Raw genomic sequence first — 23,372 nt, forward strand, 5'->3', positions numbered from 1 at the left:
TGGTGTAGTCAAAATTGGCCAACTGGGCGACCCACCTCTGCTCCACAGCCCCTAGCTTTGCTGTCTGTAGGTGTACAAGGGGGTTATTGTCTGTCACAACAATAATCTTTGCACCCCACAAGTAATCTTTAAATTTCTCCACCAGGGCCCATTTCATTGCCAGAAGCTCAAGTTTGAAAGAGCTATAGTTGGCGTCGTTACGTTCTGGGGGGTGCAGGCTTCAACTGGCATATGCAATCACTCGTTCAGCCCCATCTTGTTCTTGGGCCAAGACAGCCCCCAAACCACAGTTGCTGGCATCTGTATACACAGTAAAAGGCTTCGTAAAGTCAGCATAGGCCAGGATTGGAGCTTGTAAGAGGCATTGCTTGAGCTGCTTAAATGCCACGTCGCAGTGTTCAGTCCATTGGACTGAGGGTGACTGTCTGCGCCGGCTCCTTGATGAGCCCCTCAAAAGTTCGTTCAGGGGTTTCGCGATCTTCGAAAAGTCTTTAATAAACCGCCTGTAGTAGCCAACAAAACCAAGAAAAGACCTTAACTGCTTAACTGTAGCAGGAGGGTCCCAACTCTGGACAGCTGCAGTTTTCTCTGGGTCAGGCGAGACTCCATCACCGCTGACTTCATGGCCCAGGAACTTCACTTTCTTGTGGAACAGCATACATTTCTCTGGCCGGAGAAGGAGACCATAACGCCCAATGGCCTCAAACACACGCTCCAAATGGTTCAGGTGAGTTGTAAAGTCTTTAGAATACACAATGACATCATCCAGGTATACGAGGGCAGAGTCAATGAGTTGGTCCCCCAAGCAGCGCTGCATCAGCCTCTGGAAAGTTGCTGGGGCATTACAAAGCCCAAAGGGCATCCTTTCAAACTCAAACAATCCAAAAGGTGTGGTAAAGGCAGTCTTTTCTCTGTCCTTCTCCTCAACCTCCACTTGCCAGTATCCACTGGCTAAGTCTAGAGTGGAGTACCATTCTGCTTGGGTGAGACTGGTCAGGGAATCTTCAATTCGAGGCAAAGGGAAGGCATCTTTATGCGTGACTCGATTCAGTTTTCTGTAATCTACGCAAAACCTCCAGGCTCCACCTTTCTTTTGTACTAGCACTATAGGTGCAGCCCATGGACTACTGCCCTCTCTAATGACACCCTGTTCAAGCATGCTTTGTAAAAGACTGCGAATCTCCTTATAGAGGGTGGGAGGGACAGGTCTGTACCTCTCTTTAATGGGTTCAGCGCTACCTGTTGGAATTCTATGTCTCACCACATTGGTGTGTCCATAGTCGTCATCATGTCTGGCAAAAACATGACACCAATTTTTTAAGTACTTGCCCCAGTTGTTGCTGCTGCTCATCCGTGAGGTCTTCTCCTAAAGGGCAAAGGGGTTGGTTTTCCCCGCCTACCCCCGATAGACTCTCACCAACATCAATGACTGCTACCTCTACAACACCTGGGCTCACCTCACAAAGGGAGACATCTTTACACCCCCTTTTATTTTTTGGGTCGACTGAACAGAGATTGGCTAGCTTCTGAAATCGATTTATGACCACAGGGAGGGATTCAGGTTTCGTACTCGCACAGGTAATCTACCCTGGTCTACCATCACCAAAGTCCGTGCAATCTCAACGCTGCCACTCTCGTTTAATGGTTCCACCATTGCAAAAACTTTCTGCCCACAGGGCCCATAGCATTGCTTCACTGCTTGCCGGTACAGTCACTGGTGACCGGCAAGCTGAGCGAGCTACTCTAGTCAAGGGTTCCCTGGCTGAAACAGCTTGGATACGCTGACAGTCTCCAAAAACATCCTCCGATGCCCTCTTAAGGGGCTGACCTTTCGAAGAGGGCGGCCTGTGCTTCTGGAAGAGATCTTCCCAACACTCAGAAATGATATTCATGCCTAAGATGGCCTTCTTTTCACCCAAATAGCTGTCCTCTACCACCACCACCCCACAATTTGGGACCCAAACACCCCCCACCTGGAAGTCAACTACAATGTAGCCTTTATAAGGAATGCTTAAACCATTTGCGGCTCGAAGCTTAAGCCAAGGCAGGACTCCATCTGAATGCTTCTCCTGAAAGAGGTTTTTGCACAGGCTCTCGCTAAACAGTGTGACCTGTGACCCAGTGTCTAGCAGACATCTAAATTCTACGTCGTCTACTTTAACCATGACATAGGGACAACTCTCTGTAAACCTTGCTGAGGGTGGGGAGCTTGGTGGGTCACTCCAGGGGGGCCCGGTCACCTGACCCACGGTGGCCGGAGGAACTAAAAATCCTGATGGGGGACTCTAGAACGGCAGCTCCGACTAAAGTGCCCAGTTTCTTTACAGGTAGCACAGATGGGGCAGCCCTGTTGGTCCCACTCGTACCTTGGAGCCGCCCTAGCACCTCTAGCTCCACTATCTGACCTCCATCTAGGCTCTGGCCTCCTACGCGTATCTTTGGCTGTTATGTTATCCTGTAACTCAGACAATATGTTTTTAGACATTTCAGTCATCTGCTCTTTCATCTCTTTTAACAGTTCATTTTTCAGTTCTGCCTTCCAGTCTGTCATGATTTGTGTGTGGGGCACCTGCTTTTCTACTGCCAAGCAGGAAGAAGGTGACCACAGTTTGGCTTGTTCCTGCTCCAATGCGAGTGCTTCCATCTTGACTTCGTCAAAGGATAATGCAGGAGTCTTCCTCACGAGGCGCCGTAGCTCCTGGCGAAGGGAACTGTCTCTTAGTCCCATGATGAACTGGTCTCGTAGGATGGCATCACCATCCCCGAGTTCCGCCTCATTCCTCTGTTTTAACATAAGAAAGAGTTCTCTTAACTGTAGAGAAAAAGACTTGAGGGACTCTTGAGGCTGTTGTCTACAATTAAAAAAACGAGTTCTGAGCACAGAAACATGAGTATTTTCACCATACAAAACATGCAAAACATCAAAAATTTTCTTTGGAGTGTCTCTACCTTGCCGCTCTAAAGTCAAAATTTCTCTCTTTGCTTCACCTTCAAGCAAGTTTAACAAAATGTCAGCTTTCTGGGAGTCAGTAAGAGGCTGAAAACTTAGCATGGATTCAACTTGGTGTTTCCAATCCCCAAACTTAACTTGAGCATTTTCTCCGTTAAATTTCTGCACCCATGGGCAACCCATAAAGAAAGGCATCATCAGTGCTGCTGGGCCAGCTGCACCTTCCTGGGCCTGCTGCATAATGAAGCGACTAATGACTTAACCCAGCAGGATCCTGCCAACAACGCCAAAATCTGTCAGAGGGGTGAGGGTAAAACCTCGAACTGAATCAATTTTAGGGACATGATGGGGAGTTTTTAAACCAGCCGCTCCAAAAGACAGCAGAAGCCTCTACTACTAATAAAAAAAATGTTTTAATACAAAGATTAAAAACAATTACATAAAACCAGTTATTTAAAAAAACAATGGATATCAAAAGTTAAAAAGCATTTCAAAAGAATAAAAACTGGAGGTGTCGATTGTCCGTGCAGTGGTCCACCATAGTCCCCTTTTTGCTGCTTGTCCCAGCCGTCAGTCTCTTCATTAAGTAGGCTATACAGTCCTGCACTCCGTGCTGCCAGTGAACATGCAATAAAACAAAGCAACAAATATATTTAAAGGAACACACCAAGTCATGCAAAAATAAAAACAATAAATAAAAATTAAGTTTCTAAAACCCAAATAAAAACACTGGCGGTAGAGCTGCAGGCTGTTAAAACTGATCCTGGGTAACCATGGGGCACTTAACTTTGGGAGGGGTGAAGCCCGTTCACCCCTCTACGTCTCCAAACGGCAGTGCACGAAAAACTTTCTGTAAAGCGTGCATGGGTGAAGTGAAGCAGACATGTCGTATGGATTTCATGTATTTTTTAATCCACCCAAAATCTCTGGTCTGTGAAAGGGACTCTTAAGTGCTGTTTATGTAAAAAGTTTGTGCATGCTCTTTGTCTACACCATAAATGTTTTCCCATTTTACGCCCCACATGCAGCATTTTGTAGCCATAAAGGGAGTTGTGACTAATGCCTAGAGACTATTGTGGTGTAAGGGAATCAAACAATAGTGTCACTTGTACTCCTTGAATTCATGCAACTTCCATGAGTTTTAGAAATAGGTCTACTTCACAATACACTTACTGCACAAATGACAATCATGTATTCTTTTTTTCAACAAAAAAGAATCTGCAAGACACTCTTAAGATACTGTTTGACCCTCCTCAACCAGACAACCCCAAAACCCATGGTACCTGTACGGGTCAACCCAGTAAAGGTGCATGCAACAGTTGCTTTAACTTTACTGGCAACAGGCATGATTTATATTCTGTCATTCGCCTAATTTAAACTTGACATAAATTGGGAAACATTGTCCATTTTAGTCTGTATCACCCATCACAAGGTGTTTGTGGACTGCTGCTGCTTAAGGTTTATAATTAACATGTAGTAAGCTTTAACTGAGATCTCATTTCATAGTGACCGAAATGTTCACTCCAGTAAGAGGGGTTCAGAACAGTTTATTGTTACTTTTTATCATTTCTGAAGTCAATGCAACAGTGAGACATAAATCATTGAGATTTTTTTGACCCACAGGGGTTTATACAAAAAACTAGAAATGCTGTGTGCATGTCCTGAACTCAAAAGTTTGAAAAGTTAATTACATTCATCCTGGGGTACAATGCAAACATTACTATGGCAGAAAATATGCAGGGCTTGTTGCAAAAACAGAGAAAAAGCAGTATTAAAACCTTGAAGGTAAATGTGATTATAGGAGCAGAAAACATTACACTATTCCATTTTTTTATAAAACTGATGCAACTAAAATATATATATGTATTATCATACATGTACAATATGAAGCAGTCTCAGTCAAAAGTCAAAGAAATTACAAAATAAAAAAGTAGGTAAGACTAGGAGGGAAATCGTCGCAGGATAACATCTGTACATTTTGAAAGGATTCTCTCTTAGGTCACATTCTCATGGTAAAAGAGCCTCTTCAAATATTTAGAAATTTCTTTCATCTTCAAACCGTAGATTATTGGATTGAAAAGGGGATGGCATATAATAACTTGCAAGGTCAGAGTCAAACGGACAGAATTTGATAAATCAGATTCCAGTTTAACTATTGTAACATCATAAGTCAGCAAAAAGTATAATTAAACAAAATGAGCAGATGAGGTAAGCAGGTCTGAGCAGCTTTTTTCCTGATCTCTCCACAACGTTGATATGCTAAAATAAATATCCTGGTGTATGTGAAGAGTATGAATAAAACTGGGATCACTGTGAGGTTTATCAAGGAAATCACGCCATACGCAGACAGAGCTGCTGAACTCACACACTGTAGTTTATAAATGGAGTTGTTGCAGAAGATTCCCTTTAAAACAAAATTACAGAGTTTCATATTTCCGCTTAAAGCTACAGGTACTGCAATCTGACAGGCAGGTACAAGCCAGGCAAGGCTCAAAAAAAGTGTCACTGTTGTTTTTCCCATGATTGCTGCATACTGCAGAGGCTTGTTTATGGATATATACCTGTCATAAGCCATTGCTGTCAACAACAGGAATTCAGATCCATTTAAAAAGTAATAAAAGAAACACTGAAGCAAACAGTTTGAATAAGTTGTGATCTGTTTCTCTGATAAAAAGTCAAACAAAAGCTTTGGGTACAGACTTGTGCTGTAAAGAATGGAGTTCCCTAACAAAGCTGCTATAAATATGTACATGGGTTCATGTAAGCTTTTGTGAATCCAAATGAGGCAAATGATGGTTGAATTACTGCAGAGTATTAAAACATAAATTACCAGCAAGAAAAAAAAGTAGAGAAATCTGTATTTTTGCAACTCAATGTGTCCACCTAGGGTTATTACTGTTCCATTGTTCTCATTATCCATCAGAATTATGGCAAAAAGAAGTCAATCTAGCAAAACACGGCAGAGTTGGATTGGTTAAAAAATATCTCCCTTAGTAGATGAAGAGTTTGGTGGAGTATAGTAAGTGAATAGTTCAGTTCCCTCTGTCAAACTGGATCACTGCCCCAAACCTGATGGACAGACAGACCTGTTAGCTGTGGACATTGTGACTAAGGTGGCCTCAAATTATAAGCAAACAGTCCTTGGGGGTTGGACGTTTGCCATGGCAGCATCAATGTTTTTCATCAACAAAGCTGCTGTGTCTGAGCGCTGAGATGTACTGATCCACAGTGCATTACTTCTGCAATCAATGCTCAAAGTTAAGTCAGTCGTGTGTCACTTTTCTGTTCCCCATTCTTAACCATTATTTTATTTTGAAATAGGAAAATAATTAAACAAAAAGTATTGTCTTTTTTTTCTCATTGCCGACGCTAGTGTTTATAAAATGGCTTCTGTCAATGTATGGAGAAACTCAACTGATTAGCCCTTTTCTCTGAGAATTGAAGGATAAGGATTTAACAATTTAGAATAGAATATAAATTAGAGCTGTCAGGCGATTAAAATTTGTAATCGTGATTAATCGCAAATTTACATGTGGCCTATTTTTAAGGAAAAAATGTGTGGTTTGTGGAATTTAGCAGTTCTACATTAATTATGAAAACAAGAATGGCAAAATTAATAGTTTTCATCAGAAATACTTTATTTTGTAACATTGTATTGAGATAAACTTTCTTAACAATAAAAGGCTGTAGCATAAAATGCCTAACAAAAGCCCAAGTGCAAGTGAAGGGCATTTTAAATTCAAAACTTCAATCAACGTTCAGTAAAATAAAATAAAAAACATCAAAAATAACATTTCCATAACACTTTTATGTTCATTTTTTGTCAGGACCAAATCTTTTCCTCCTCTGCTGAACTACAGTAATAAATGAAATAGAGATTTATCATTTCCAATTAACTTTTGTTTTTTAAAACCTTAAAGACTGAGAAAAGCGGGATACACTGTGGATAGTTTGACAGTCTGTTACTGCCGCCGCGTTCTCTGGCTGCAGCTCGATGCAGGGACGTGTCCAGCGGAGCTCAAGCCATGAATATGCCGGCAGACAGAGAGCTATGCTGTACTTGGATCACGCTCAAACCTCCAGAACATTTAAAACGTCCCCCGGTGCGCTTGCTGTTTGGAACATCGGGGGTCCGCAGCTCTCGGGACGCGGCGCGGACGAGAGCCGGTACCACCAGACGTGGTACTGGACGCGAACCGGAGCCGGGTTAGGGCACAGGAGCTCTCCAGCCGGTAAGTTAAAGGGCGGGACGCCCACGAGCGCGGTATGGAAAGGCACGTATGAGAAAGTCCGCGATTAATGCGTCAAAAAAAATTGTCAGCGTCAAGCACATGTCAGATTAATGCGTTTTTAACGCAACAAATCTGACAGCCCTAATATAAATATATGTAAACAATAAATACAAAGTTTTTTTGTCCAGAACAGTCTGGTCCATACATAAACTTCATTACATAAGTGATTTATCTCTTAATTTAAGAATCTCATACATTGTTCCATTTTCGTTGAATATTTGGAATTTTGAATACCTATCAAAACTATGGATCTGTTATGTCACCTTTATCTTGAACTCTTGTGATAATGTATATATTTTAGGAGAGTAGACCAGGAAGAATAGTCTATATATGGGTAACAACTAATTGGGATCTCTAAATTAAAAAAAACAAACAAAAAACAACTAGATGAGCACAGTTCTTTAACACACCACTAGATGCTACTGAGACACATCATCAGTGATAACCCTGAGGTCATAGGGTGTTTCGGATCTTTAATTATCAAACACCCTCGCTCGGCCAGTCAAGCCAGGGGTGATTAGCCCCGGACTCGTGTTCTAGTGGTCCACTACTCCAAGGACACCACCCCCCCTGGATCCAAAGCCATGTTGAGGCTTTCTCCACAGCCACAGTTATGTTTTTGAGGGCTCTTCTGCAAAGCTGACCTTAGACCCCAAGGATTTTTAGGGTGCAGACCCCCCACTTCGACTGGGCTTTCCAGCCATTGCGACGGCATTCAGCCACTAGCTTGGCTCATTTGTTCCTCTTGGGTTTGTTGGCCTTCTCCATTCTTTCTTCTCAGGGGACAGTAAGCTCAACCAGGATTACTTGTTTTGATGCCTCTGATGTTAGCACCATGTCTCGGCATAGTGAAGTGATCGATATACATTCTAGGAACTTGAGTTGTCTTCCCAGAGTCTCAAGTCTCATGTAATGGTGAGAAGCCCCCTGCGGGACTTGGGTGCTGGCAGCTCTGACATAGGTGATAGACTGCTTGGAGGTGTGCTGGTACTTGCATTTGGAAAGTGCTGTTCTGGCTTTGTTTGCCAAAGCCCTGAGGACCTAGTGTCAGTGAAAATATCATTGGTGGGGAGGTAGTGGAGGTGGGCTGCACGGTGGCGCAGTGGTTAGCGCTCTTGCCTCACAGCGAGAAGGCCCCGGTTCGACTCCCGGCTGGGACCTTTCTGTGTGGAGTTTGCATGTTCTCCCCGTGCATGCGTGGGTTTTCACCGGGGACTCCAACTTCCACCCACCATCCAAAAACATGCCTCATAGGTTAATTGATGACTCTAAATTGCCCCTAGGTGTGAATGTGAGAGTGAATGGGTGTGTGATTGAGGCCCTGCGACAGACTGGAGACCTGTCCAGGGTGTACCCCGCCTTCGCCCTTCAGTAGCCGGGTTAGGCTCCGGCACCCCCGCGGCCCTGAAAGGGACAAAGCGGTCAGGAAAATGGATGGAGGGATGGTAGTGGAAGTGAATGATTCAGAGCTTTTGAAGGTGAAAATCCAATGCCTCAGTGGTACTCTCATTTGCAGGAAAAAAAAACATCCCTATTAGAGTTTTTCTTGGTTTCATTTCTTACCGAGTTAGGATCTATGTTAGAACCCCTTTGAGGTGCTTCAAATGTCAATGTTTTGGACACATGGCTGTTGCTTATAGACAGGACCAATGGGCAAAGTGTGAGAGTGATCATGACATTACCAGTTGGGAAATGACAGTTTTAAAATGCTGCAATTGTAGGGTGTGTCACATGGTGTTGTTAAGAAAGTGTGAATACTTTGTTTAGGCCAAGAGGTTCAAGAAGTCAAAGAGCAGTTTAACTTATCATAAGTAGAAGCTGTTAAACGAATTAGAGTGAGTTGTGATTAGGGTTGGGCACCGAAGTTCGGTTCCAAGTAGGAACCGTTATGATTTGGGCGGTTCTACCGAAACCGAAAGATGCGGCTGCAAACAGTGCCGGATTTCGGTTCCAAATTTCATTGAAGTTTCATTTGTCTGTGGACATGTCAATCACTTGTACTCCCTTCTGATTTTTTACGATTCAGCCTATCTATTTACTTTCTTGTGTTCGTGGGCGGGCTCATATAAAACCGCCGAGATGGTCGGCTTCCGCAACGTCAGTGGGCGGGACTTTCGCTGTGAATAGTGGAGTTTCCGCAATTTTTAAACAACGCTGGAGCCCCATCCCAAAATGAAACAATGAATCGTTTCCTCCTTGTTGGGCTGCTAATAGCAGAAAGCTCGGCTCGGCTCCGCCCACCACCACAGCGGGTCGTCATCATCTGCTGCGCTTTGCAGCCGTGTGATTGACATTTATCTTCCGCCTTATTTTATTGAAATAGAATATTGTTTTTGCCCAAAAACAACTGCAAATAAATGCCACATTCCTGATTTAATTTAATAAAATGTCAGGCTAAAATTTCAAGGACGTTTAAGTTTATATAAGACAGAGTTTTATATTATGCTTTATATTACGTGCGCACAGCTGCACTGCAGGAGGGAGTCTGCGCTTGTTTGAAGCCGTTCTGCTTTGGATTTAGGAAGATAAAGGCATTATTTTTTATTACTGAAGTACCGCAATAAGCACCGAAAGGGAACCGAAACCGAAACCAAAGAACCGCGGCAGCACCGGAACCGCATCAGATCCCATCGGTGCCCAACCCTAGTTGTGATCCCAATACTATAGTGAACACACCTGGGCACAGGAACTTGTCTTCTGAGCTTTCAACACCTAGTGGGTCCCAATTAAATGGTGGTCTACACAAAGGTCTTGTTGGCATTCATTGTTCATGTGATGCATAGGTTACTTGGTAAAACACCCAGATCTAATATCACCAAGTTTGCTTACAGATTTTTGGGCTTCAGGAACTTTGTTCCTCAATCTCTTCATGAGTTTATGAGGATAAATTAGGTGAGCCAGTCTGAAAGAGAAGTTGATCCGAAGGACATTTATGATTTAGATGATGTGAAGGAAGTTATTGCTTATGTTCTCAGTTTTGTAATAGAGTGCAATTCGCCTTCTTGCTACTTGACAATAATTCAAATAATGTATTAGAGATTTTTCTCCTAAACCGGATTTCTTATGTGTACAAGAGACATGGTTACATGTTACATATTTTGTCTTTCCAGGATATGATTGTGTAGGACAGGATAGAATGGGTAGGATTGGAGGTGGGTGTGTTACATTCATTAGAAATGGTGTTCAGTTTAAAATCTGCAAGTGGGAGGGAACAATTGAGTGTGTGATTTTAGAGAAGTGGTGTGATGAAGAAAAACTAATTTGGTGAAAAGTTACAATCTGTCATTACTCTTCACAGAACTTGAGAAAATTCTCAGTAAAACAATCGATCTGTGGTGTGGGTGGAGAATTTTAATGTACACAACCTATTGTGGGGTAGTTGCAAAAAATATTTCAATGGTTCAGTAATTGAGGAGTTTATGGACCTATCCAATCTAGTGCTATACTCAACACTACTGTTCCAACTCAAGTAGACAAAAGGTGAAATAAGGAATTGGATCTTGATCTGACCGCCTCTTAGCCAGCATTAGTAGGGATTAGACAGTGGGAAGTGATACGTAGAAACCTGCTAGGAAGCAGTAATGTTCCGGTTCTCAGCCGTTTTGGAAAAACTCTGGTGGTGGATACTGGGGAAAAGTTTCTAAAAGTTTAATTTTTCCCGGACAGACTGAGAGAGTTTTGAGTGGAACAGCTGCGGGCTTGGGACAAGTTAACAGTGAGGGCACAATAGACTAGATGTGGGAATCGTTGGTTTTTATGGTTCTCAGGGAAGCTTCTAAAATGACACTTGTCAAGGGAAATACTAGAAATTGTTTTATTATCCCTTGGTGGAAGGAAAAATGCAATGGTGCAATCAAAAGCAAGATTGATTTTAAGGAAAGTTTTTAAATTTTGTAGAAAAGGTTTTTGGATTTAAAAGAGCCCTACCATGTAAATTCTACTTTTTGAGGTTTTAAATCCATTTTACTGTTCATTCCTTACCATAGAGAACCCCAAAGTGGCACTTTGATCCGTCCATGCATTTAAGAGTAATCCTCTGAAAACCTGCACAGTCTGCAGCAGCCCCTCCCATACCCACGAAAACGAGCGGTTGGAAACGTGCTGATATAAGAACGTTTCAAACAGCTCCCTCCAGGAAGAGTCTGTGCTCTGCAAGCTCCGCCCCCCGGCTTACAAAACACTCAATGGGCTATATGCTCGACCTACTTCCGCATTCAGCCTTTGAATGCTCAGTCACTTCCGGTCGGAGCAGTGGGCTATTGTTTATGTGGAAATAGTATTTGGACTTTAAAATATGTCTTTTGGAGCTAACAAGAGTCACTATAAATGATGTTAGGCGCATTGTTTGTTTTTCTAGTAAAATACCCCAAAATAAAAATGCAAAAATATTTTAAATTGTTTTTGTCGTCTTACAAAGCAAACTTCATGTTTTTAGCGCATGTTTACGTGCAACCAGCTCTAAAACTGATGAACATTCATGTTGGTGACGCGTTATAGGTGCAGTCAAGATGCAGATCGCTGCATTGTTTCATGTATTTTATGTAAATCCAAAGCTAAACGTTGCAGTATTTAATGAAGTCCTGTTAGCTGTCATACAGCTAGAGCGCGGAGCGCTGCTGCAGCTGCAGCTGTGATCGGGAACTATTTGGAGCATAAACACGAACCGGAACCGTAATCCTAACCTTAACCTTTCCTCCGGGTCCATGCAGCCAAGAAAAAAACTTCAGAACTGACTGCAGTATTTACAAAATTACTTGTGAATACCGTTGTCACTTTTCATCTGGGCTAATGCTAGCATGAAGGAAACGTCCGATTATCGCTGTCTTTATCTTTATGACCCGTTAGTTGTGTTTCAGTTACTCCACAGCCTAGTGTTTCTAAATTTGTGTAAATGTAATTTTCAGTGTCAGGTAGAATCAGTCTGAGACTTGATTCCTTTCCTACGTCTCAACAGAGGCGAGGTTAGCGCACGCCGCTATCGCTCCATGAAGAAGGCAGAAGCTCCTCATCATCAGCTGAGAGTACGATCAGTAATCCGAAAGTCACTTTGAAGTTTGTTTACACATAAAAGGTTCTCTTAAACAGACTTTAATGTTCTAACAGAGCTACGTTTCATCCCAAGAGGTCACATGATCATACAATACATGGTAGTGTTTTGTGAGCGTGGGGTGTTTCAGGAAGGCAAACTTTGCCTTTTTGGATGTTATTGTGTATACACATAATCATAAACTATCATACAATGTAAGAAATGACTAATATAAATCAATACCAGGGAAAGTCCACTCATATAGTTAGCCACAGCCAGAAGAGAGTAAGCGTCTCATTCGATACCGGAAATAGGTCACACAGCTCCGTGCAGAGAGTCCATTTATCCCCTTACCAGGGATAATCAGCAAAAAAAAAAAAAAACTTTCATTTTAGAAGAAGAATACCGTATATCTTCCAGTGTTGTACTGTCTTCAATAAATTCCAGCTCAAATAGGTGTTTGTTACTTTTTCCGCGGCGCTACCTTAAGACGCTACCTTAACACCCGGTCCCGCAGAAGCCGCGTGTGTTTGTGTTGTGAAGGAGAGTAGTGATGGCCAGACCTACTAAAGGCAGATATATCATATGTGCATCCATCTTTGAAGAAGTTTGGATTATTTTCGTGGAAGAAATAAAGAGACACGAGTTTTGTCTGGGATGACGTCATGACGCAGACAGCTGCAGCACGGAGCGACAGGCGGAGCTTCAGGAATCGAGTCGTTTTATTTCCAGGTAGGAACAAACTCACGAAATATAACTAATATTTAATACATAATTTGTTTTATAGTGGTCCAAATGTATTATATGATCATATATATGGATATAGTTCACTCTGAAAGGCTTAAGAAAATCATGGTAGGGCCCCTTTAAGAAATGTAGAGCTTTGGCGAGAAAGATAATTAAAACTGAGAAAAAGGTTTGTTGGAGACATGTTGTAGTTCTTCGGGTCCTGATACTCCGGTGGTATTGCTCTGACATCAATTGTATGCAAATTAATGGAAGGGATGGTAACTAACAGGCTGGTCTTTTTCTTTTCTTTTTTTTTTTTTGGAAAGCAGTAGTTTCTTCAAGAACTTTCAAAATGTCTTCAGGAAACGGAAGACTACAATACTCTCAGTAGCAGTGTAGCAGTCTTGGATTAAGATGTTAGGCAAACTATGGTAAATAAAGAAGCGGTGTTAGGTGTATTTCTGGTAAAGAGAGAGCTCATGATCGTCAGGAGGGGTGGTATTAATTTAACTTTATAAAGTTGGTATTTACGGCATAATGTTTTCTTTGCTTAAGGAGTGGTAGATCAATTCAGGTTTGGATGGGGAATGTATTGTCAGATGTAGTAGACATAGGACATAGTACTCCTCAAGGGGAGGTTATTAGTCATGTCCTTTTCGAAATGATGATGAATTATAAATTTACAAGTATTGATAACTCTTTTGGCTAATATCTGTTTTCTGATCATGGTGCCATCTGGAAGCATGGAGGGAATATTAGCCATCTTTTTCTACAAACGCAGAAGGCCTTGGACTCAATTGTTCAGTGGGCTTAGTGGGGTTATACGGTTTCTGGCGAAAAAAAAAAGGAAGTTTATGATTTTTGGTTTAAAAAGGAAGATTCCTCCTTTGACTCTTGACATGTCTGGACATGTGATTGAAAGGGTCAAAGTGTTCTCCAAAATTTAACCTGACTACTGCTGAGCAAAGGCTGGGTACACTCTGGACAGGTCACCTGTTGCAGGTCCTCTCGATCATACACTCATACAACACACAGTCACACCTAGGAACAATTTAGAGTAATCATTCTGTTTGGACTGTGGGAGGAATCCAACTTGCCTGGAGGAAACCCACACATGCATGAGAACATCCAAACTCTACACAGAAAGGTCCCGACTGGACAGGGCCTTACATTATACTGTGAGGCCTCACCTCACAGCCTACACTGTAATTGAACAGGAAACATACAAAATACAGTGACTTTGATTGTAAAAATTATTTTAAAAGATTAGAATCATACACATAAATTGCATTTATAGCACAGAACAGTAGGTATATTTCTTTCATTTATTAGTATGGATGACATCTGCCAGTAAGTATGATGACAGGTGTGCCATTGCTTCACCTGTCGCCCCTTATCGCGCATCCCTGGATTTTTTTGGGAAAAAAAAGCATGCCCATGCCTCAAAGTTAAAAAACAGAAGGAAATCCATTATGCACCAATTAGAAGTGGACAGGGTGACTATTAGGTCAAGCCCAGAAGATTGATGTTAAAAAAATAATGACATTCATCTTCACTTACTCAAAATCTCCAAAAAAACAACAGGAAAAAAACAGGATTGAAGTTCACATTATGTTTAAATGACATTAAAGAGCACATCTTCAGTTAAAAATCAGTTCAGCTTTTTTTTAAAGAAAAGCAAAAAAAAAAAAAAAACTAAATAAAAAAGGAAAGTTACTTCACTATGAATCTCTTTTAGACCAGGTGAGAAATGCCTAAATTTCATCCCAATAACGTTTATCTATTTTGAAAGGATTCTCTCTTAGGTCACATTCTCATGGTAAAAGAGCCTCTTCAAATATTTAGAAATTTCTTTCATCTTCAAGCCGTATATAATCGGATTGAAAAGGGGATGGAATATAATGACCTGTAAGGTCAGAGTCAAACGGACAGAATTTGATAAATCAGATTCCAGTTTAACTATTGTAACATCATATGTAAACAAAAAAGTAAAATTAAACAAAATGAGCAGATGAGGTAAGCAGGTCTGAGCAGCTTTTTTCCTGATCTCTCCACAACGTTGATATGCTAAAATAAATATCCTGGTGTATGTGAAGAGTATGAATAAAACTGGGATCACTGTGAGGTTTATCAAGGAAATCACGCCATACGCAGACAGAGCTGCTGAACTCACACAGTGGAGTTTATAAATGGAGTTGTTGCAGAAGATTCCCTTTAAAACAAAATTACAGAGTTTTGTATTTCCGCTTAAAGCTACAGGTACTGCAATCTGACAGGCAGGTACAAGCCAGGCAAGGCTCAAAAAAAGTGTCACTGTTGTTTTTCCCATGATTGCTGCATACTGCAGAGGCTTGTTTATGGATATATACCTGTCATAAGCCATGGCTGTCAACAACAGGAATTCAGATGCATTTAAAAAGTAATAAAAGAAACACTGAAGCAAACAGTTTGAATAACTTGTGATCTGTTTCTCTGATAAAAAGTCAAACAAAAGCTTTGGGTACAGACTTGTGCTGTAAAGAATGGAGTTCCCTAACAAAGCTGCTATAAATATGTACATGGGTTCATGTAAGCTTTTGTGAATCCAAATGAGGCAAATGATGGTTGAATTACTGCAGAGTATTAAAACATAAATTACCAGCAAGAAAAAAAAGTAGAGAAATCTGTATTTTTGCAACTCAATGTGTCCACCTAGAGTTATTACTGTTCCATTGTTCTCATGATCCATCAGAATTATGGCAAAAAGAAGTCAATCTAGCAAAACACGGCAGAGTTGGATTGGTTAAAAAATATCTCCCTTAGTAGATGAAGAGTCTGGTGGAGTAATCTGTGCCTCAGGTGTTCATGCAAAAAGTAGTGAACAGTTCAGTTCCCTCTGTCAAACTGGATCACTGCCCCAAACCTGATGGACAGACAGACCTGTTAGCTGTGGACATTGTGACTAAGGTGGCCTCAAATTATAAGCAAACAGTCCTTGGGGGTTGGACGTTTGCCATGGCAGCATCAATGTTTTTCATCAACAAAGCTGCTGTGTCTGAGCACTGAGATATACTGTGCATTACTTGTGCAATCAATGCTCAAAGTTAAGTCAGTCGTGTGTCACTATTCTGTTCCCCATTCTTAACCATTCTTTTATTTTTAAATAGGAAAATAATTAAACAAAAAGTATTGTCTTTTTTACTCATTGTCGACGCTAGTGTTTATAAAATGGCTTCTGTCAATGTATGGAGAAACTCAACTGATTAGCCCTTTTCTCTGAGAATTGAAGGATAAGGAATTAACAATTTAGAATAGAATTTAAATATATGTAAACAATAAATACACAAAGTTTTTTTGTCCAGAACAGATAAAAAACAGTATTACATAAGTCATTTATCTCTTTTATTTTAGGAATCTCATTCATTGTTCCATTTTCCATCTTTTGTTTCTTTGAATCATTGGAATTTTGAATTACGGTGAAGAGTATGGAAGTGTTCTGTCACCTTTACTCAGAACCTTGTAATAATCCTTGAGTGATTGTGGTGGAATTTTCCTTCACCTCATATTAAACTGTGTAGATCTATAAGAAACTGTGCCTTTCCTTTGTGAAACACACAAATAGCCCAAACAAACAAACTAAAGACAGGTCTAAATGTGTGAACCTAGCCTTGTCCCAGGGACTCACACGGATGACTCCCACCCTGACAGGGTCTCTCTGATGCTCTTCCTTGGGTGTCATTTTTTATCCTTCTGCAGAAGAAAAAAACAACTCTGATTAAGACAGAATGAATGAAGAGTTTTTTATTTCACCAGAAGATACAAATTTCCACCGCAGCTTTGGTGCCGAAACCTGGGATCTCCTGGGCGTGCGTCGAGATCTGGGGCCAAAGGGATGATCACCTGAATTCAACAAATTCATCCCATCGTCTTCAATCAAATTCTGTAAGACGGGGACCTGGGCAGCTGATCACAATCGACGCCAGAGAGATTCGGACAGTGGGAATCTGGTGAGAAGTATTTCTCACCAATAGTCGTCGGTCAGCTACGTTAGCGTAGAGCTGCTAGTGCTTGGAAATACACAACAACATGGGATTAAACCATCAACAATGACTTCCTGATTTCGCAATGCAGAATGTCAGGTTTAAATTTAAGTTTGACATGCATTCCAGATTCCGCCACTAGACAGTCAAGTGGTTATGGCTGCGGACTCAGATTCAGAGGGTCATGGGTTCGAATCCCGCTCTGGAATAGTCCATCCATCCATCCATCCATTTTCCTAACCGCCTCGTCCCCTTCGGGGTCACAGGGTTGCCGGAGCCTATCCCGGCTGCTGATGGGCAAAGGCGGGGTACACCCTGGACAGGTCGCCAGTCCGTCACAGGGCCAGGAAGAGTCCACATTAAATATTTGTTTTTACTTTAAAATTTTATTTTTACCTCAAAACTGTTCAATGCAGGCGAAATATATATTTTTAACACAGACTAATGCCTTTAAACCAGGGGTATTCAAATCCAGGCCTCGAGGGCCGGTGTCCTACATGTTTTCCAACCAACCTTCCATTGAAGCTCCTTATTGGCTAAACATACCTGATCCTGGAAATTAGCAGCAGATAAGGCAGGATTTCTGGAAAACCTACAGTAGAGAGGCCCAAATCCAGGCCTCGAGGGCCAGCTTCCTGTAGGTTTTCCAGAAATCCTGCCTTATCTGCTCGCCCGCGGGCAACGTGTTGGTGACCCCTGCTCTACATTAACACTGGTACACCTTTCATGCTAATAAAATGTTAAAATTAATTTTATTTTAAGTGAAACATTAAGCATTGCAACTGCATCTCATTTACAATTTGCTTTTAGACCAGTAAACTCATGGTGCTTTTCTTTTAGTAAATTTAGATATACCGTATTTTCCGGACTATAAGTCACGTTTTTTTTTCATTGATTGAATGTCCCTGCGACTTATACTCCAGTGCGACTTATATACGCATTTTTAATGAGATGAGATATGGACCATAAGTCTAGAGTGCCCTCTTGTAGTGATCTATGCAATTACAGTATATTTGTGGAAAAAAAAATATCTGGTAATTTCACAGACAGCCACAAGAGGGCACCTTTAGGCTTACGCTGCGATATCTGATCCTCCTTAACAATTAGCGAGTTAAACAGTAAACGTTAGCTTACAAGGAAAACAGAGAGGACTAAAGATAAATGCCCCCCAAAAGAAAATCATATGCTGCAGACTACAAGCTGCAAGTAGTGAAATTTGCAGCTGAAAACCGGGAGAATGCGCCATGCTACTTTTCTGCAAGTCATCGAATGGATCAACCAAGCATGGGCTTCAGTGACAACCGAGACCATCCTGTCTGGATTCAGAAGGGCTGGAATAATTGGAACTGGAGCGGATTCCGAGACTGAAGACAGCCGTGAAGAAGTGGAACCTTCTTCCTGCTGAGTTATTCAGAAGTGACACCAAGGACGAAGAATTTAACAGATTTGGTGATATGGAGTGAGATTGCGTGCAATTAATTACAGTAAAGGTAGAAAATTGATGAGTTCTTGAGGCTATAGTTAAATAAAACTGTTATGATATATAAATGCTACACCTTTTCGTTATTTTCATGATGCTAATATGTGAATATGTGTTGACACATATTCAGCCTGTTCTCTATTCACTTATGAATGTTATAACTTCCCTTCCAGGATGATGTAATGTCGTTTTTTTCAACCAGTTTGTAAAATAAATTACTTGAAAAAAATGTGACTTATACTCCAGTGCGACTTATGTATGGTTTTTTCTTCTTCATCATGCATTTTTTGGCCCCTGCGACTTATACTCCGGTGCGACTTATAGTCCGAAAAATACGGTACTTGTTCACAAAGAGAACATTCAACATTGTCTAATTAAGTAATGGGGCAGATAATCTAAGTTTTCTTCTTTCTGCTCCTTTTCATATATTAACTGTTTTATGTTTATATAGTATTATTTTGATATGCATTGTTACTAAATGAAATTAAATTAATAATAATAAAAAAACTTTCTCAATAAAACATTTTTCAGTATAAGAAAGAAAAACAGAAGAAAAGGGCCTCAACCAATATGATTCTAAGAGTATGATTGAGGAAATGAAGCGGTTTATATCCAGCATTGCTAAATGTAGCTTATCCAATAATTGAAGAAAAATGAAGAAAAACCAACTCTTTTCAGAAACGTTTAAGTGCGACGAAGCAGCTGTAGCATGCTACGATGCCTTCTGACGCGTTTCACTTGTCAAAGGATGGAAATTAAAGAAAAACTGCAAGTCCACTATAATCGGGATTACATTCCAAGATTCAGACCTCCCAAGGCCATAAATTACCTCTGTGGAGATTTTATCGAGACATTTGAGAATCTGGCCTCTCTTCGGATGCTAAGAGGCCCAAATGAGGCCTTGAGCCCAAAAGGTCTGTGACCTCCCCTAGTCCTATTTCTTGATAAGGAAAACGCTGGACAACTCCTATGAAGGATTTACGGAAACAGAGATTTATCCTAAAAGGTCTTCAAAGAATCCTTTCAGTCCCACTCCCTGAAGGATCGATTGCAGACCTCTTTGGAATATAAGGTTTATGACTTTACACCCCGTGGACCAAAGGAGGACCCAGGAACTCAGCTCAGAACAAGCTGAGATGAACCTTTGAATTTACAATTCTTTTATTCACAAATAAAGATTCTAAACATCTGTTCTTTTATTTGTGGTGTTGCATGTGAATGACTTGACATGAAAATGACTGAACTTTATTGACAGATTTCAACAGGAAGCAGACAAAACTTCCACTATAATCTTTGTTGTTCATGAATATGTGATTTGCATCTGAATATGAGTTTAGACAACATTTAATCATGTATTGATAAACTGCATGTTAAGAGTTAATGATATGGAATACAATTCATGCTTTGATTTAATCCTCTTTATTTGACAATTAAGACACATTAGAATTACATGTAGTTGATCTTTTTCTATGAGAAATCTCTTCATAGTTGACTGTTTATTCATTAAGAGTTTGAATGTTGATTTTTAAACTTTGTTTAAGCTAAACTCATTCTGATTTAAACTTTATGCAAACTTGTTTATCACAAAAGTATTTGATGATTGTTTTGTTTTCACATCACTTAACTTTCACCATGAAATACATTGATGATCCCACACATCTTTGAATGCTCAGAACATTTAAGAGAAATAACTTTTATTTTTCCTAAATATAGTTAAATAGTGATAGAAACATGAAACTGTTAGATACACTGGAGACGTGTGCCTGCAGCCATTCGGTGAAAGCATGGCCTCCTCTGAGGTCAAAAGGTCATGCACACTCTCAGAGCAGTGCAGTTGGAGTTTGGGTTTTGAGCAGAGAACAGCTCTAGGAAGAAGAGGAAACTTCTTCCAATCTTTTTTGGTCTTGTTTTTTATTTCAACTTACCCCACGTAACTAAGTTTGTGCCAAGACCGTTTTTATTTTACTTTATCTTTTTGGTAACTGTCGTGCAATTTTTCTTTTAACTCTTTTGAAGCTCATCACCATTTGTGCTTCTTATTTTTGAAACTGATTGAACGATCCGCTTTGAGACTAAACTTCAGTGAACTTTAAATCCAGTACACTTTTTCGACGACCATCCACTCTTTTGGCTGTGCAAACCCAGATGACCACCAGAACTTCAGCCGCATGCGGTCATAAGCTCCAGAAGAGTCTTCGACCGTTCTCCTACACCCTGCGCCAAAGCGGCTGCTGCTTTCCCCATCTCATCGGCCTCAGGAGAAACACCTTTGTCTGGTGAGCTTTGTCTGAAAGTCCAGTCCAAGTCCAGCTTCGAGCCACCGTGGTGAGGAGACCCTCTCAGCAAAACTGTTGCGGTTTGATGTGGTCATAACAGCCAATTTGATTTATCCAGACTAGTGTCTTGAACAGTTTAACGTAATTGTTTTCTTTAGATTACAATTTTTCTCTTAAACCGTTCTGAGGCATTACTTTGATCATCCACCGACTTTCTCACACATTCATACACACACACACATGCACTGCATTGATTTTCTTTGTTTATTTTGTATATATTTTCATGCTTATCTCTTAATAAATATCAAAAAGGCAGTCGTTGTCCATCTTGTTCTTTCTTTGTGATACGGTCCCTTCAGATGAGAATTTACTTCCTGAAGTGTTGAGATTGATTTTGAAGATTACTCTTTAATCAATTGTAAAGCTAAAATTGATAAACTTTCATCATTGAGTAATTTTTCCTTCCTTACGGAAGGTGGTGCCCCTTTACGAGACAAAGTCAAATTCTTCATTGAACTTGACCCCTGCTTTCACGCTACACAGCAAGACCAGGTAAAGGAGAGTTCTTGAATGTGGTTAAGATGTTTTATTTACATGACAGTCTGAACTGCAGGACACCATACACAAAAGTAAACATGGATTTCAGTTCTCATCACAACAATGGCCTTTGTCCGATCGTTGTACACATCACTGATGCATCAGGTCACCGAACTAGAATCTTTTGCAGTGAAGTTGAGCAGAACTTTCACTTGCTTCGCTGACAGCATTCTGACTGAAGCTTCGTGTGTGACGCACTGCTTCATTTCATCATTTCTTATCTAAGCCATCTTTGAAGAGGACAGAAGAGCTACAACAGAGCAGCTGTTCTCATAGAAAGCCAAGAAAACAGGTTTAAAATGTGCAGGCTGGTAAGCTGAAAACAAATCTATTTGTGTTAGTCAAACACTAAAACTAAACTGGCCTTTACATTTGTTTCTGGTATGATAAAAGGGAGTTAAATATTATTGCCATCTTGTATTACACCATGACTGTGTGCACATGTATCCTTATGTTATATTTTCATATATATATATATATATATATATCCGCTTTGATAATTTTACCGCTTTTAAATTATATATATATATATATATATATATATATATATATATATATATTTCAAGTAATACTTTTTCTCTTTTGCTTTTTGCCATTTTGATAAATTGCTGTTGCAAATGATTCTTGTTCCTTATATTCCTTAACTATATTTAAACTACAACATTTATGATATTCTGATACCAATAGTAAAATTCAAGAGCGCAAAGAGTTACCCCAACGTTATTTTTGAGTTAATTATAGTAACTCAATATCGGTGGAGAAAACAAGAACAAAAAACTTTATCATAAAATTACGACCTAACTTCTTAGTTTTTTTCCAGCAACCCAGATTTTGACATATTTATAAATGGCTTTCATTTTCAGGCCATATATAACTGGATTCAAAAGCGGATGGCACATTATTATTTGTATTGTCAGTATAAAATTGATCATATCCGGTAAACCATATGCCACTCTGACAACAATAACATGATAAATCGTAAGTAGAGAAAAGTTAATTAAAACCAGCAAATGAGGCAAACAGGTTTGTGCAGCTTTTTTCTTGATTTTTCCACAACTCTTGCAAGAAACTATGAGTATCTTTGTGTATGAAAAAAGTACAAAAAACAGAGGGCAGATCCAAATATTTGTTACAGTTGTCAGACCATAGATAAAAAGCATTTTTGGAATGAAGCAGTACAAAGCAGTAAAAGCGTTGTTGCAAAAAACTGCTTTCACTGTTAATCTGCAGAGTTTTGAGTTCACATTTACAGCAGCATGTACAGCTAAATGACAGGCAGGCAGCAGCCATGCCAAAGCCATTAAAGTACTTACAGTTGCTTGCCTCATAATTCTTGGATAACTCAGGGGCTTACATATGGCCACATACCTGTCAAAAGCCATGAACGCCAGCAGTAAAAACTCTGATAAGCTCAAAGAGTAAAATATATATATCTGCAAAAGACAAAGTTGATAAGATATGATCTGTTTTTCTGATAAGAAGTCAATCAAAAGCTTTGGGTAGATATTAGTGCTGAAAAGAACAGAGTTGACTAACAAAGCTGCAATTAAAAAGTACATGGGTTTGTAGAGTTCCTTATGCAAAATAATAATACACACAATTGATAAATTGCTACAAATAATGAAAACATATGCAGTTAAAAGAATTATGAAGTAAAGCCATCTATATTGATGTATTTCCACAAAACCATCAAGAGTTATGTATGTCGTATTCGAAACAGTATTCATATTAAAATGAAGAAAAAACATTTAAAGCTTAACAAGAGTTTCCCATCTCTTCTGCCTTGCTGAAAGTAACTGTCCTAAACCCTTAAGGCTGTTTGTCAAAGCAGTTTAACATGTTCACTCGTCTCACACTCAGGTTTTTATTGCTATCTGCGTTGCACGTCAACAGTAGTTCTGCCCAATCCTGGTTGTCCAAGCAAATTGATGTCAGAGGGAGAGAGAGTCTAAAACAGAGCAAGAACATCTCGCTTTTGTTTGGGCTCCAGAGACGTAAAGATG

General features: G+C 40.2%; 2 protein-coding genes and 1 pseudogene across 2 annotated transcripts; all 3 read right to left on the minus strand.

Moving 5' to 3' along the window:
• Positions 1–4,944: 4,944 nt before the first annotated feature.
• Positions 4,945–5,870, minus strand: LOC112137962 (annotated as a pseudogene).
• Positions 5,871–14,209: 8,339 nt separating this feature from the next.
• On the minus strand, positions 14,210–15,725 carry LOC112137961 (olfactory receptor 6N2-like). The gene has a single exon (XM_024260482.2). The coding sequence runs from the start codon at positions 15,723–15,725 to the stop codon at positions 14,799–14,801; it is 927 nt and encodes a 308-aa protein (XP_024116250.1). The 3' UTR covers positions 14,210–14,798.
• A 6,441-nt stretch (positions 15,726–22,166) lies between these two features.
• Positions 22,167–23,215, minus strand: LOC112137960 (olfactory receptor 6N2-like). The gene has a single exon (XM_024260480.2). The coding sequence runs from the start codon at positions 23,115–23,117 to the stop codon at positions 22,167–22,169; it is 951 nt and encodes a 316-aa protein (XP_024116248.2). The 5' UTR covers positions 23,118–23,215.
• Positions 23,216–23,372: the final 157 nt, after the last annotated feature.

This window comes from Oryzias melastigma, linkage group LG21, assembly GCF_002922805.2.
Source record: "Oryzias melastigma strain HK-1 linkage group LG21, ASM292280v2, whole genome shotgun sequence".
Lineage (NCBI taxonomy): Eukaryota > Metazoa > Chordata > Actinopteri > Beloniformes > Adrianichthyidae > Oryzias > Oryzias melastigma.